This window comes from Pezoporus wallicus, unplaced genomic scaffold (assembly GCF_028554395.1).
Source record: "Pezoporus wallicus isolate ANWC-B61680 ecotype Strahan unplaced genomic scaffold, APGP_CSIRO_Pwel_v1 scaffold_7392, whole genome shotgun sequence".
NCBI classification, from domain to species: domain Eukaryota; kingdom Metazoa; phylum Chordata; class Aves; order Psittaciformes; family Psittacidae; genus Pezoporus; species Pezoporus wallicus.
This window is the reverse complement of record NW_026639923.1, coordinates 4,567,885-4,583,027: the sequence shown is the minus strand read 5'-3', so window position 1 is coordinate 4,583,027 and position 15,143 is coordinate 4,567,885. Positions and strand designations below refer to the sequence as shown.

The window sequence follows — 15,143 nt, the reverse complement described above, 5'->3', positions numbered from 1 at the left end:
CAGATTTCTCACCCCTCTTCCAATTTAAAGAATTTCCTGCCTGGAAACATTCCCACAGCCCTTTGTCAGGGCTGCTACTGGAGTGGTACAGAAGAGAGAAAAGAAAAAGAATGAACAGACCACTGTATAACGCACCCTGACTGCAAATATCCGCACGCACCTTCTATTTCATTAAACTTGGGCCACACTCTGATCATCTGCATTCTGACCAATGTGGAAATCTTCAAGAACAGCTACTGTCTATAAAAATTCCAGTGGCCTTCATTATGTTATCTGCATATATATTATATATATGTATGTATGTATCTCTACTTCTTCTATACTGAAAAGAGCAAATTAAATCCTCAAAGGCCCTCAATACCCCGTACAGTTTAAATGTTCTCCTGGTACACCAGTATTTTTAAGATTTCCTATATAGTAACACACCTAGCAAATATCAAAAAATCCTAACATCTCCCACCTAACAGTGTTCTTAATTCATCTGCAAACTTGACAAAACTCTAGCAGCAGCCTTGCTACCCTCTTGAAGAAACTCTGGCAATTACTGGGCTGAAGGCAAATGCAAAGCAGCATAATACGCTGGTACAGACAGTTCAAAAACTATGTTGGCACAATTCTGGGAATCCACATTAAGTATGAAGACTGAGAATATGTTAAAACATGAAATACAAATACCCAGATTCTACTGACACTTCAGAGTAAAGCAAAGATATGACAACCTGCCATCAAGCAAGCAGAAATAGTTTCTGCTTTGACTCTTAAAAACCAGTTGGCTATGCAGAAAACATGCTGAAATCTCACGTCTTTGACATTCACATTAGCAAACATGTCTAAATGCACAGCAAGAGTGTTGTAGGAGCACCGTTAAGGCTAAAATGCTACTCTTGGTAAAAAAAAAGTAACTTCAGACGCATTGCTTCCAATGTGACCATCTGAACAATATTGCCATTTGGCAATCATGTAGAACTTGCTACATTTGGACCTCACCATTTCACAACGCGCACAACTAGCTAGATGATTATCTAGCCCCGACAAGGCCACATCACTACAGACAACTCACCTGATAGTTGTACAACACTGGCAGGTCAACATGGATATTTTTCACAGTTCCATCATACCATTCAAACTGAATCATTGCTTTCTAGAATGATAAATAACACAACTGTGTGTTTACAGAAGCCTATATAAGCTACACTAACATGGAATTCCTTCCTGAATTATTCTAAGGAATGCATAAGTACTTGATCTGAATCAGTGACTCAAACTTCAATTAAAGCCTGTAGAATTTCATGACTTATAAAGTACTGATTTCAAATAGAAAAATGCAGCAATAGGAAGAAAAAGGAAAGAAAAAAGAAAACAATGAGAAAAAGAAAAGAGTCCTCATTACATACCTCATGTAGAGTTGATGATACTGTTTTTCTAAGAATGGGTACAAATTCTTCCACAGGAGAGAAAGCATTAGGAGCCAGAACTTGGTAAAGGTTTAACTTTTTAGCTATAGCAAGAAACAAAGAAATGAAATAAAACACATGCTCTGCCTTGTGTTCATGTTTCATACCTGTTAAGCTTTTCTTTCTGCACTACCTTTCAATCCATATGTCTTTAACCATTCTTTTGAGGTTTTGGCCAGCATGCATGGTGTTTGAATAACTAATGGTCCTTCGTGCTTTAGAGGCTTTGGGAAGAAGTTACAAGGTGTTGTACTTGCAAATTCTGTGGAAACCTAAAATGGATTTTAAGAAAAACTCTTTCAACTTTCTGCATTTTTTTTTTTTACCCTCAATCCAAAATATTCTATTTTACTTATGTTCTACTTGTTTTCAAAGTACTGGGATTTCAATAAGAAAAACACTTTGAAAATAGCTATAACTGGTCCTTGTAAAGATAGGTTTGGGGGACAATGTTCCACTAACTTCACTATGCTTGCCACAATGCAAAATCCCACAGGAAAATGGAAAGATCATGGTTGTACATACAGGAAATCATCTTTTCCAAGAAAAGTAACTATGAAAAGGAGCAGTGCTGCCAAATTTTTAGCTTTCAAGTTTAGTGACCGTAGGCAAATTTAGCCACTTCCTAAACTTCCAGGCCCCTAAAAAGTACAGAGATGAGAATAAAGCAAAAGAGAGATGCGTATTTCCACTTAAGACAAGGTGAAAGACAGACATGAGTAAACAAACTCTACCAGATCAAAGCAAAACTAGAATTTCCAAATATCCCATAGAAAAAAAGAAAAATCACAGGAGTTTCTTTTTCTTCCTCACACATATTCCATCAAGAGTATTTAGAAGTTGCTTTACTGGAGAAAAAACAAGCAAACAAAGAACCAACCCCTGGTATGTTGATCAAATAAAGCATAAAAATAGAAACATTACCAACACAACTGTTACAAAATAAATGGCACCAAAGCCTCATGATAAACTAGGACCAACAGAGACAGATGTGTAACAGGCAGACTGTAGCTTCCTAACTTCAATACTAGTAACAGATCTAGGCGAGCCCTTATGATTTTGCTCAAGTAATTGTCCATCTTGATCATGGAGAAGTATCTTTTTACCAATTTAAAGGACTATTGAAACTTCATTTAAATGATTATGCATACAGTTAGGCCAGTGGTTCTCTTAGACTTCCATTATGATCATGGTACAATGTTCTTTTCATCATACTTCTGTTTGATATATAAAATTTGCTGCATTTCAGAGAACATACAGCAAAATGTCTTCTTTACTGGTTTGGGCCTTAATCTGCTCTTACAATGGACGGCCAATACATAATATTCAAAGTTCACTTACCAAAATACCTGATTAATCATATAATTTTTCTTCATATAGTAAACACTAAAAACTTCTACCCCCAATACTTCAAAGTATCTGGTGTACATCTGAAAATAAAAAGATACATACATCTGCTATTCTACCAACAAGCGAGTCACCAGTTCTTCTTTGGAAAGTCTGCTTGATGCTCCCAAGTAGACCCTTGGCCTTCCGGGATTCCTGAAGTAGCAGCTGAAAATCACTGCTATCAAAACTCTGTACATATAAAAACAAAGGGAAAAATAAGTTAACTACTATTCAAACACCAACCAAACACAGCTTTCTTACTTTGATGTGCTTATATCTATACAAGACTGCCTGGTATTGCAGAACTGAGTGTAAATGTATCTAATGCACCACAGATAATTTAGCCATCATGTTATAAACAAGACATTGTTTTATTACTTTGAGTCAGTCTACAATAAGCCACTGCTTTCATCCTATTCATCAGCTTTAAGTCAGGGAACAACATTTGCAAAATTTATTGTGCTTCTAGGAAAGCATTTTCAGTTGCAGAAGGAATTAACCACAATTTATTGACCACATCCTTAGCACTACCATGATGGAGACTTTTGGCACCAGTTCTTGCTGTGAACTTCTACTCAGATTATATCTAAATTACGTTTTAAAGTGAAGAATCATCAAAAAGAGAAAAATATTTTGCCCCTCTAGCTGTCACCTACCTCTCCCTTTGAAGAGTAACAATGATAACGGCCTCTTACAGCTTCTGCAAGGTTCTTTAGAACTGCCTACATACATAAATAGGAAGAAAACCAGTTAATTTGATTCAGTAGTACCTTTTGATAATGTGGGTTGTCGGTATTTAATTCTCAATTAGTGACAAAGAAAGAAGCTTTGAGGTACATGTAATGAAAAAGCCAAAGTATGTTTCCACTGTTTTCTTACCAGTCTTTAACATGACTGAAAAATCAACTCCGTAAAGAATTTACAAAATAGACAATAAGGATCAAGCTTATTCACCTTGTGTCACTTTCTCTTCCTTTTAGGGCAGGCTCTTGCTAGTCAGATCAAAAGCATATCACTGAAGTCTACAAGTACAAATGCTAGGCTATCCTTCCCCTGCCCATAATTACCTCTTAAATACTTTGCTGCTTTTTTCATCTCTCCCAGATCCTTCTCTCATACTACCTACCACTAGAGTCCCCTTACTGCATCCAATCTTCTCACTGAAGAACCTTCTGTTCATTGCAGGAGGGTTGGACTAGATGACCTTTGAAGGTCCCTTCCAACCCAAACTATTTTATGATTCTCTATAAAACCGGGATTTCAGTCGTGTCCTCCCTTCTACTGAAGTTACTACATGCCTTAAGGATAAGCTTTAGCAAGCAATCAACACCTAAATCCAAGTTCCTGTGAAGAAGCTAATTAAAAATATCTGCTTATCCTTCTGTCCTCCTCTTCCTTGAGGCAGTCACTGCCAACATCCAAACCACTGCTCATGATCAAGACAATAATTTGAGCAAGTCTACTAGGTCTGATGCTATTCCATACCAAAATATTCCTATCCAGAGACTCCCATGCTCATATGATCTCACTCCCAAGTCCTTGTCTTTTTCCTATGATCCCTCTCTATTCCCACCTGTCCTTACTGCAATGTTGCCTACCTGAAGTCCCCTCTTTCTGCTTTCACCTGCAAAAGAGCTCTCAGCCCCAGAGTCTTCTCTGGAAACACACAGGATGATTATCTGGAGATAACCACTTCCCTTTAGCTGCTAAGCCTGTCAACACCACTTGGTTGCCTGTTCTGGCTTTGATATGAATCACGATAAATACTCCAAAACAGACTTTTTCATGTGTGCAAATACAATGTTAGATCAAGAACTCTTTAATGAGTAGGTTAGCTTTCCCACAAAAGTGTATGTGAGAAGACACAGCAGCTGAATAGGAAACAAATGACAGGACACTTAAAGAAGTATTAATACAATTACTTACAAGAGAAGAAGGACTGCTGCAATCATATGTAACAGCATGAAGGTGTAGTTTTCTTCCTAGCATACACTGCTGAGCATAGTCAGACAGAATTTCCAAAGACTGATCAGGGCTGATATAAATAAATAAGTACGAAAAAAAAAATTAATAACAATGGCAGTAATCAAATGGGGGGGGGAAAGACCACACTGAAGAAGACAGGGAAGAAAATGAATGGGAAATATCTAACAAATCATGGGAATGTAATCCAGTCATTTAGCACAGCCTGACCTCCTCTCCCTCTTTCAACCATTACTGAGGTACCACTACTACAGTTTTGGTTCTGTCCTGAAAACCTGAAGGATAACAAAAGCACTAAGGCTCTATTCTAGTTCACAATGGCTTGTGGATGAAATGTTCCAAGTTATTCCTTGCTAGCTCTGGAAGCTAAAAATTGGGAATTGAGGTTTTGCCCACTGTGACAAACTGTGATAGAAAAGCTTTCAACTCAGATCTTCAACCTGTAAGGATGTCCATTGTCTTCATTAAGGAAAGTAAAACTTTGCTTTGTGTTCAGAATTTAGCCACTCATGGTTCTTCATGGCTAGGAAAATCATTTCCTCCCAGCTACACTTTTGCCAGGGATAGAAATTAATCAAGTTTTCATGTGCACACACTCTAAACTTTGCCGTCTGTTCAAAGCAGGTCTAAGCAAAACTTGGAACCTTTCAACTGAACACTGAGCATTCAGTAAATGTAATCTCAATCTCCCTGAATATCAACCTTGCCAAAGGTTACATCATCCCATTTCTGCACATTTAAAATAAATACAAATAATAAATTGGGAGTACAGTAACACTCCCAAAATCCTTACTGCAGTCTTTTGCTTGTAATCCTAACTTCAGTACTAAAAATTTTTACATGACAGTAGAACTTTAGAATTTAAATCCATAATTTTTCTAATCTCAGCCTCTTTTCATACATTCAAATCAGATATTGTAAGTTTTCCATCAGCACCACCAAGATCACAGAGAGAATGTGTTCTCACAAACACATTCAAAACTACCTTTGAATGTTTAATGCCATTTTATAGCAAAATCAAGCTCATCATCTGATCTAACCCAGCAGTGTGGGCCCTTTCAGTGACATCTTTAATGATGCTGAAGGACTTTTATTAGCATAAAATTAGAGCTAGCAGACTTCTAGCGGATTAGTGTGATAACTGATCTGCAAAGGAAAAATGTAGCTTTGTATCATAAAAGAGATTTATAATTAGTAAAAATTGGAAGAAATAAAGAAGTTCAGGGATATGAACTAAACTTTATACATAAAACCTGGATCTTAAATTTTCTATTTATTTTTGTATCAGGTTCAGATTCTTGAACCAATTCTGTATCCAAGTTAAAATGGTTGTTAGGACAGATAAATTTACCAGCTTCCTACAATAAGAACAAGAGAATTGAGTTCTTTCATCGTAAAGACATGTTTTAAGGCTTTCAGTAAATTGCAGCCTCGACCACGCTCCAGCTGTTTTATCCACTGTCTTGCTTCATGTAGCCTGGGGGAGGAAAACAGAAAAAAAAACATAGACACTTAACATGCAGGTGCTAAATAAGATAGATTATGAAGATTACTACAAACCACAGGAGCTGCCAAGATATTTTATGCAGGAACAACCAGCTTGAAATCACTGACTGCACTTAAAATTCATTGCTTTTTTTTCTTTCTTAAAAATCACTGCAGGAACAAGACAAAACCCACTATTATCTACAATGGATTGCTCTAATTAAATGGAGACCCTGTTTGGAAAACCTTTATTTTATAGAGAAACGTACTTACACATGAACATTGATGATTTTTGGACTCTCCCACAGAGCTGACATTTCTGCACTGAATGAGAGGCAGTACAGTTGCTTCTTGTAACATAGCTGCTCATCTATTAAGCACTAATAAATTAAGAAATGTTATTGCATTACTATCCATTTTGCTTCTAGTAGGGTTATTACATAAAACACTGAAAACAGTAATTTCCTAAGAATAGCTGACAGCAATATTTTCACATACCACAGAGAAAAGCTTGCGGGAACAAGTAACACAGATTCAAATATTTGGTAAGAAATAGACAGATAAAGCTCTCAAGCCTCTTTTAATCCCACCAGTTTGTTAATGGGGCAAGAGGCAGGGAATATTTATTGAACTGGTATCAGGATTTCTCTTCAGCTGATGAGCACATGAAACAACATACTGATCTAGAATGGGCCTACTCACCCACAGAGCAATTACTAAAAATGTTTAGCACCTATTCAAGGGTAGAGCTAAACAACAGTTCAGATATTAAGGCTGAGCAAACCAAACTATGAGAATTTTATAAAAATAAAATGCACAGTAAAGTACAAGTTTCTCCTGGGACTTGAGAAAGTGATTAATTCACCAAGGTTCTGACTGTAATTGCGGAGTGTGCCTTGTTGGGACAAGCATAAGGCATAAGGAACCCATATTTACTATAAACAGCCCGATGTACAACTTGGTTCCAGCTCTTACAGCTGTTCCTGCTAAGCAAGTTTACTTCCAAATATTAATAAGGAAAGTATTATTATTACAGTCTATACTGGAGTTGGAATCTAGATGTGAACAAAGACTACACTTTCAAAGTCATTTAAAACATACTGTCCTACAACAGACAAGTTTTATGTACTGTATATTATGAATTTAAGCAGGGTTTTTTTCTACTTAGTTCCTGGCTTGTAGTTACATAAAAGCTTGATTAGTATAATTGCCAAAGTCTGCTTTATTACAACTTACAAAAAGATCTTTCTGAAAATCCAGCAGTCTAGGTCTACAGCTTATATGAGACACATCAACCAAAAGTCCAACTTTGGTTCCTTTTATAAGGCCAAACACCTTAAAAGAGAAAAGTCATTATAAATACAAAGCTTATCTACGGCTAAATAATTTTACTATTCATTAATTTTACTGTTTATTTTGTACAATACCATTTTAAAATCAAATATTAGGTATTTATTTGCACATTAAAAGTTTTAGCATAAAGATGACACAGTTGACAAAGCCAAGGAAGAAGAATTAAAACTGGCTCCCAGTTTAACCTTACCAGTGAATTTTATTTCCTCCTTCCCAAGCAACCTATTCATTATTTGAAAGGATAAAAAATAACTGTCTACAGCATCTCGTTCAGGTTAAATCAAGCAACTTTGTGGAAGCCAAATTTTGGAATGCTGCTTCTATCCCTCTCCCCTTTGAGAAGGAGTCATATCCTTTTCTGATTCCTGAGCATTAGCCCTGCTAGGCACAGTAAGTGATTAATTAACCAGCTGTGCAAGAGAGGGCACAGTGGACTACAAGACAGCTCCACTTCCCTCAGAGGTTAAGCTCAGCATTGTCTGATCCAGCTTAAATGCCAGCAAGAGGTTCTAATGATTAAGACTGCTAAGAGAAAGACTAGATCTAGAAAGCAGAAAATCGCATACCAGTAAAAGATCAAGAAAAACAATCCATGGACAAGATAAGTATCACTGCATACTATGTGTAACAGTAGATAACAAAAATATACAAGTTACAGAAGACACGTTTCACTAATATTAAAAAATTATTTTTTTCTTTAATGCCATATACAGTTCCATTCTAAAAACATACTTCAAAGTTAAAGTTACCTTTCTGCTGTCCTGCAACAGCCACTGAATTCGCTGCTGATAAAGTTCAATCACTCTGACAAAAGGCATAGCACACATTTAGCTAAGGCAATCTCTTGCATTGTACATTGATGTTACAATCAACCATTTGTCTTCACATCTTTCTTCACACAGATGCAAAATCTGTGAGAAGCAGTATTTAAAACTACTCTTTCCAGTGTTCTCATACAACTGGTGGTTGCAGGGTTAACCATTTAAATACTTCTAAAGCTGTTTGATTAGATATGTGGCTGTCTGAAAAAACAGAACACGAGACCATTTTCTAATCAGGTGCTGGCTTATTCTGCTCAGAGGTAGGAGAAGGGTATTCAGCATGTGTATGTGTGCACAACAGAAGCTCGGCAAAACTGAGTTTAGTTCAGCATACACAGGTTATTGTCAGGAGATGTATTTAATACAAACTACACTATTGCTTAAGAAACTCATGAGATAGAACCTTGTGGTTGAAAGGCAGCACATTCACTGAAGTGCCAGACTAACTGCAGCATAACTTTCAACAATTTCCATTTCAAAATAGGTAAAACCTGAGGTAAAATGAAATGCTCGCTGCCGTCTGAAACTGTTTTACTTCAATCAACTTATATGCATTTTTATAATTTAAACAAGAAGTTTAAATCAACATTTTAAAGGGAAAAAACATTTTGATTTTTCAAAACACAAAAGCTACTTCTTTTTTAAACCAGATCTGCAGACAGTTTGCTTAAATGGTTCAGGGCCCAAGTACTGAGGTTTGACCTTTGGAAGATTCTGTACCTTCATGACTTGGCACAGTAACATATGCTGAAGTAGTGCCACTCCTACGAACAGTCTTACAAGTAATGTGAAGACCAGCAAAACCATTATGATTATTCTACAGCTTATTCAATCTATTAATTACACATTTTTTCTCAATTTAAGGAATTAAATCAATTCCTTGATTTTATATATCTGAAATTCACTTAGAAAACTTTTAACTTCCAATTGTCCTCACTAGATCCATGACTTGACACTAACCCAAGTTACAGTAAACATAATCCACAAATATGCAGTCTTACCTGTGAAAACCCAACCATTCACTAGCTGACTTTCTAAAATGAGTTAACTGCTTCAGTTCAAAACCTGCCTGATTGGCACCCTCATTAAAAAAGTAAAACCTCAGCTGTAGTGAGATAGAATTATCACCTACCCTAAATCTCAGCAGAAAGGATTTAATGCTGAGACACTCTAAAATTCCCACCAATAACAAATTAAGAGTTAAGGCACTACCTGTAGTTATGGGTGATGATAACTGATAACAGAATCAGTTATGCATCAAAATCATAAACAGGATGGATACTTACTCAGAAAGTCTGGACTCAAAATCCTTAACAATCTCTTCTGGAAACTCTACCTCTTCAACACCATTCCTTAAATTCCTGGAACATCATGCATTATTAACATCAGAGGTACACACAAAAATGACAGAGCAAAGAAAGGGCACTATTGTACTTACAAAATAATATTGCCTTCATCTACCAGATGCTCTAATGTTAATTGCAAGGATTCTAAACTGTAGTTTCTTAGCCATTCTTCAGAGGTTTGCACCTTTTCAAACTGTACTTTCTTCATCTCTACTCTCTACGATCAAGTAACAAAAAATTAAATGCAGTACAAGAAAATAAATGTGCTGTTCAAATGTGACAAAACGTACATCCTAAGGAGAGTTGCTGGTAGGCAGTGCATGTTGAAGAACAACACAATCTTAGGTACTGGCATACTCTTTTGGATGTGGGATGTAAAGGAAAAGCAGCTTTCAGTACATCCCCAGATTGTAAGCTGAAGGAGAACTTAATTTGGAGAAGACAGGAAGGAAGAAAAGAAACTGGAGAGTTTAGCAGAAGAATTAAAATAAATACCCCAGTGATTTACCAGTGGAAAAAAAAAAATCAAGTATCTCTAAAACTTGCTTCACAGAGTTCAAAGGGGTATATATTGTCTTCTGAAGAAAAAGGCAGTATGAACAACTGATCTACCTTTATTGTTTTGCCTGATTTTTCACAGACTGATTCAGCTCTGCATGTAGCTTCATAACTTCAGTGATTATGTCTGTCATTATATTATATGCAAATACATGTAAGGAAATGTATTAGTTGCCTATCAATGCATTTATTCCCCACTCTGTATGAACAGTGGGCATGTGTTAGTTTTCTAGTTGCTCCATTTAGCAACAAAACTCTCCTACCAGCAGATCATGAATCCTGCTGCTGTGTGTGACCAGCAATGCATTATCTGATCCTGGATGCGACATAGTAAAGTCATGACACGGTGGATGAACACCCTGCAGACTGGATTTCTTGGTCAACCTACAAAACAATGAATTTTACTCTATTGCTTCATCACTCCTAATATTCCTGTATTGCCATAAAGTCTTTACAAGTTTTTTTCAGCAGGAAATGTTTCATACTTTGACATTTGTGTACACATTCCATTTGATAGATGATAAATGTTTTGCAAGGACATAGTACATAGTTTATACAAACTAGTTATTTACTCTGTATTTATGTATGAAGTCCCAACACGATTTTGTACCAGTATTCTCACCCAGCTTTTTCCAAACCCTGATCACTGTTCAACAACTGCGCCGTTTTCTTGATGCGTGTATCTATTATTCAAATAGACTTAGCCTTGTTAAAAAAAAAAAAGAAAAAAAATGAAAAGTATTAAAAAGTTTAACTTCTCAGGAGTATATACTATTTAAAAAAGGTATTAATATTGCCAGCAACTTACATGATAATTACATAGCACATGGGACAACAGCAAATTAAAACGCAGCTGCAAATAGAAATTACAATTACCTATCTACAGAGAACACATTTAGGAACTACCCTGAAGGAGCTATTTGCTAAGGGATTTTACGCTGTTAATAATGTGCATGTACAGCAAGCAGGATTCTAACTACACGGCTCAATCTGAAGGAAAAGATTAACGAACACAAACCCCAGAACTCTGCGCTGTGTGAGAGGCAGGCAGCCGGAGACAGCCGGACTGTGGCACACCCCGGGGTTGTGGGATGCGCGGACCGTGGGTGAGCTGCCCTTCCTGCTGTGGCGCACTAAGACCGAGCAAAAACTAGGATAAAATCCCGCTTTTCACTTCGCTGGGCTCCCCGCCTCACCCCGCCTGTGCCCTCCCGCTCACAGCGCGTCAGGGCAGCCAGCCTTCTGCCTTCTAGACTGTCCCCACCTCACGGGGGAACCGCCCCGCAGCTACACCAGCTCCCCATCCCAAGGGACTCTCCTCACCTCACGGAGGAAAAGGTTCCCTATTCCCCACACACCCTCCCTCCTCCCACCCGCCTCACTTGGTCAGGTCCCGAAAGTACGGGCGGCCACCGAGCCAGTGACAGAGATCCCGCAAGCCCCTTCAGCCTCGCCAGGCCAAGGCACCTCCCGGCACTCACCCGACCCTTTCCCCCAAGCGGGCCAGCTGCTGTCCGCGTTCGGCGTGTTACGGCGTTGCCGGTGGAGACGGTCGGGCCCCGGCGGGAGGAGCCGACGCCGCTTCCCACCGCCCCGGGGCGGTGATAGACGCGATGCCGGGGTTGAGGAAACACCTGAGGGGTGGGGAGAGGCCGGTTCCAATCAGCGCAGCCGAGGCCAGTCGCTTTATTAGACAATTTATTTTGATAAACTTGCTCAATAACAAAAATACAAGTGAAGAAAATTATGTTCATTTTATACAGTTTGTATTAACATTTGTTCGGAAATCATTAATTGAAAAATGCTCTAACCAATTAAAAAACAATCCTCAGTAAAGGCCGGGGCGGGGGACGCAGAAGGTCAGGCCTCGGGCGGGGAGCGACGTGACGCCCAGGCAGGACAACCCGCTTGCAGACACCATTTCCTTCATTATTTTCATCCTTCACAAAGGTTTTAAAGGACAGCTTTCATTTCTTGTGTGTTGGGGTAAACAGTCATCTACGGTTGTGTTCTGAAGTGGTTAAACAACAGCTCTGAAACACAGGGCTGACAGGAGAGCCCTAGCCTGGCGGCTTTACCTCAGTCAGAGGATGGGGCTCAGTGGTGTTGCACGCTACCAGCGTCTTTGGAAAACTGCTATCACTCACCAGCAAGATTCACAACATAAAATGGTGTCAAATGGTTAGAGTGGTGCTTTCAGGGAAGCACACCCTCCCCACGTCTGAGACAAACAGCTTCCAACGGATGATTTCAGCTGAGCTCAATGGTAAGATCTATACAGACAAATCAATTAGTTTTCCTTCTGAAGGTATTTTGAGTTTTCATGTTGTTAGCTAAACACATCACAATGTATGCATAAATTACATTATGTTGGGACATTAAACCTTTGGGGGAACTTTGAAGCAAAAGATTAAGTAAGACTCTCTTGTGATATATGAAATAAGCTGTCCTTTAAAAGTGAAAAATAATGGCAGAATCAGAAAAGTTTATGTAAACACTCAACACAAATATGGGATTACCTTTGGAGAAGATTCACATGGAAACATTTGCTTTTCATGAACTGAAAAAGTCTACAGAAGTTTAGGCATGTTCAATACAAACTTCCTGTAGTTTAAAACAAAACCTTGTGCAAATAAAACCTATAAATAGTCCTCAGCAGATTTTACAGTGATGCTCTTAGGTATGAAAAAATGCACACAGCTTTAAAACAAAAGTAACAGACATAAGTTTGACAAATGATTGCACCATAAAACAGTGTTTTATATACAGTTTACAAGGTATGACTTTTTTCTGCTATAAATTAATACTGTACTATATAGTACTTAGTGACCTCATTAAAAGCAACTGTTGACAGCTGTCTCTTCAAATAATAGTTGTGAAGGTGTTTGGGGTTTTTTTAATGCAGGTGGCTGCATCTGTTTCTGGATTTAAGATGCTCCTGGTGAAATATTTATTTCATCGATTTACTTGTTAAATCTCTGCTGTCATTTAATAATTCATAACAGTAGCATTGGCAGATCAGATATATTTCCAGTCACCCAGCCACAGTCTGGGTATGCTCCAAGGTAAGTGTTTACATTCTTTTTAATCACACAATGATCCACTTAATCTAAGCCTGAATCCACTGTATACATGACGATACTATAACTGAAATACAAAGCTGGGGAGGGTGGAGAATCTTAGCAGCTAAGAAACTCTCCTCTCCCCGTGTTCCAGTTACAAAAATCTCCTAAAACTATTCACAAGAGCGACATTTCTGACAGGGGTGTTTTGTTTGTTTTTTTTTTCCCCAAAATCATAATTTCTGATCTAAGTTTTAGTGAATACTTCAGCTTAGGATACAGCAGCTGTAACATCAGAAATTCAGACACACATGCTGCAGCTGAACCTTGTGTTCTGTCTCCATCAACATCACTGGGGATTTCAGGCAGCTCATGCAGAAGAAGGCTTAAATTAGGAATCAAATCATATTTAAACCATTACCTCCAAGTTGGTGCCTGGCTGTATTTACAGATTAATACACTTCAGAAAAATGTAGTGATCCATAATCACCCCCTTCCACCTGTGAGTGAGCTGGCTGGAAAGAAGTTGCTTATAGACCATTCCAGTGACAAGTTTGTTAAAAAATATCAAAAGAAAAAAAGACTTAATCCAGCAAATAACCTTTGGGAGGGAGAGAGGGGAAAGATGGAAGAGGAGGACAGGGACCCATTAGGGTGTGAATGGCACACAGTTTAAAAGAATTGTGCGAATTCTCTTATTTTCAAACACTTAAGCTTATGAGATAAGTGATTACTTTGGAATATTTTAACCACCATACACTTTCACTAATGTGTTAGGAAAATGTCTATTCAGTAACACAGTTCTAATAAGCTCAGTGAAACAGCACTTGAAATATAGAATTCTATTGTTTTCATAATGAATCTTAGATAAACCATGTATTAACTAGAAAATACTGACAATACTAATAGGGCAGCTTTCCTGGGACACTAAATTGTACTTCCTGCAAGGTTAGATGGAGTAGTGAATTATGACATCTATGGATTCCAAGGTTTATCTTTGTTCTGAAAAATAAAACTACCTTTAGTGATGAATATTTACTCCAAATTTGGGTGGCCCTTAAATCCACATTTAAAATAACTTCAGTAAACAAGGCATATATTATTTAAACAATTATATTGCTCATTTTAATACTTAAGTGACAGTAAGTTCATTCATCTTTCAGTGGAATAGTGTTTGCATTACTTTGAGCATTGCATTTTACATGTGCTAGAGAAATGCTTACCTGTGGTAAAATGCTGTGCTTGAACATGTATGAATGCTAATGTGACAATGCAGTAGAAAAAGAGACTCTGTACAACAGTTGCTAATAATTTAAATAGTGTCAGTTTCCCAAAATTAGGATTTTAACTTTAAGGTATGACATGATTTCACCTTCTACCCTCATATACAAATAAATTACCATAAAAAGAATTTTAGCTTAACTTAAAATTGCACCTAAAAAGGCATGGGATCGTTTGTACCTATTACAAAAACTGTTAAAATCAAGGGCTGCTACAAAGAATGAGGTAAACTGAAGACTCTCAGCTATGTGGCCTTCAGAGAAATGGCTTTTTTCTATTGAGTCCTAGTTTTGCACACCACAGTGTTTTGCTAGCAAAGCGTTCCGAGTTCTGTTCCAGGAACCATTTGTGTGTATATACATATATTACATATATGTGTATATACACACACACGTACACACACACACTGTA

At 37.7% G+C, this 15,143-nt stretch overlaps 1 protein-coding gene across 3 annotated transcripts in view; it reads right to left on the bottom strand.

The window, feature by feature from the left end:
* Positions 1 to 11,078, bottom strand: part of VWA3A (von Willebrand factor A domain containing 3A) — a 28,304-nt gene extending 17,226 nt beyond the window's left edge. For all 3 annotated transcript variants that reach the window (XM_057416855.1, XM_057416857.1, XM_057416856.1), the window contains exons 1-12: positions 10,653 to 11,078; positions 9,924 to 10,048; positions 8,414 to 8,468; positions 7,548 to 7,646; positions 6,585 to 6,691; positions 6,178 to 6,303; positions 4,770 to 4,878; positions 3,500 to 3,565; positions 2,907 to 3,032; positions 1,588 to 1,726; positions 1,395 to 1,498; positions 1,061 to 1,141 (exon numbers count right to left, since the gene is read on the bottom strand). In XM_057416855.1, coding sequence (XP_057272838.1) covers positions 1,061 to 1,141; positions 1,395 to 1,498; positions 1,588 to 1,726; positions 2,907 to 3,032; positions 3,500 to 3,565; positions 4,770 to 4,878; positions 6,178 to 6,303; positions 6,585 to 6,691; positions 7,548 to 7,646; positions 8,414 to 8,468; positions 9,924 to 10,048; positions 10,653 to 10,718 — 1,203 coding nt within the window. In that variant the 5' untranslated portion in view covers positions 10,719 to 11,078. The remainder of the gene's footprint in view (positions 1 to 1,060; positions 1,142 to 1,394; positions 1,499 to 1,587; positions 1,727 to 2,906; positions 3,033 to 3,499; positions 3,566 to 4,769; positions 4,879 to 6,177; positions 6,304 to 6,584; positions 6,692 to 7,547; positions 7,647 to 8,413; positions 8,469 to 9,923; positions 10,049 to 10,652) is intronic.
* Positions 11,079 to 15,143: the final 4,065 nt, after the last annotated feature.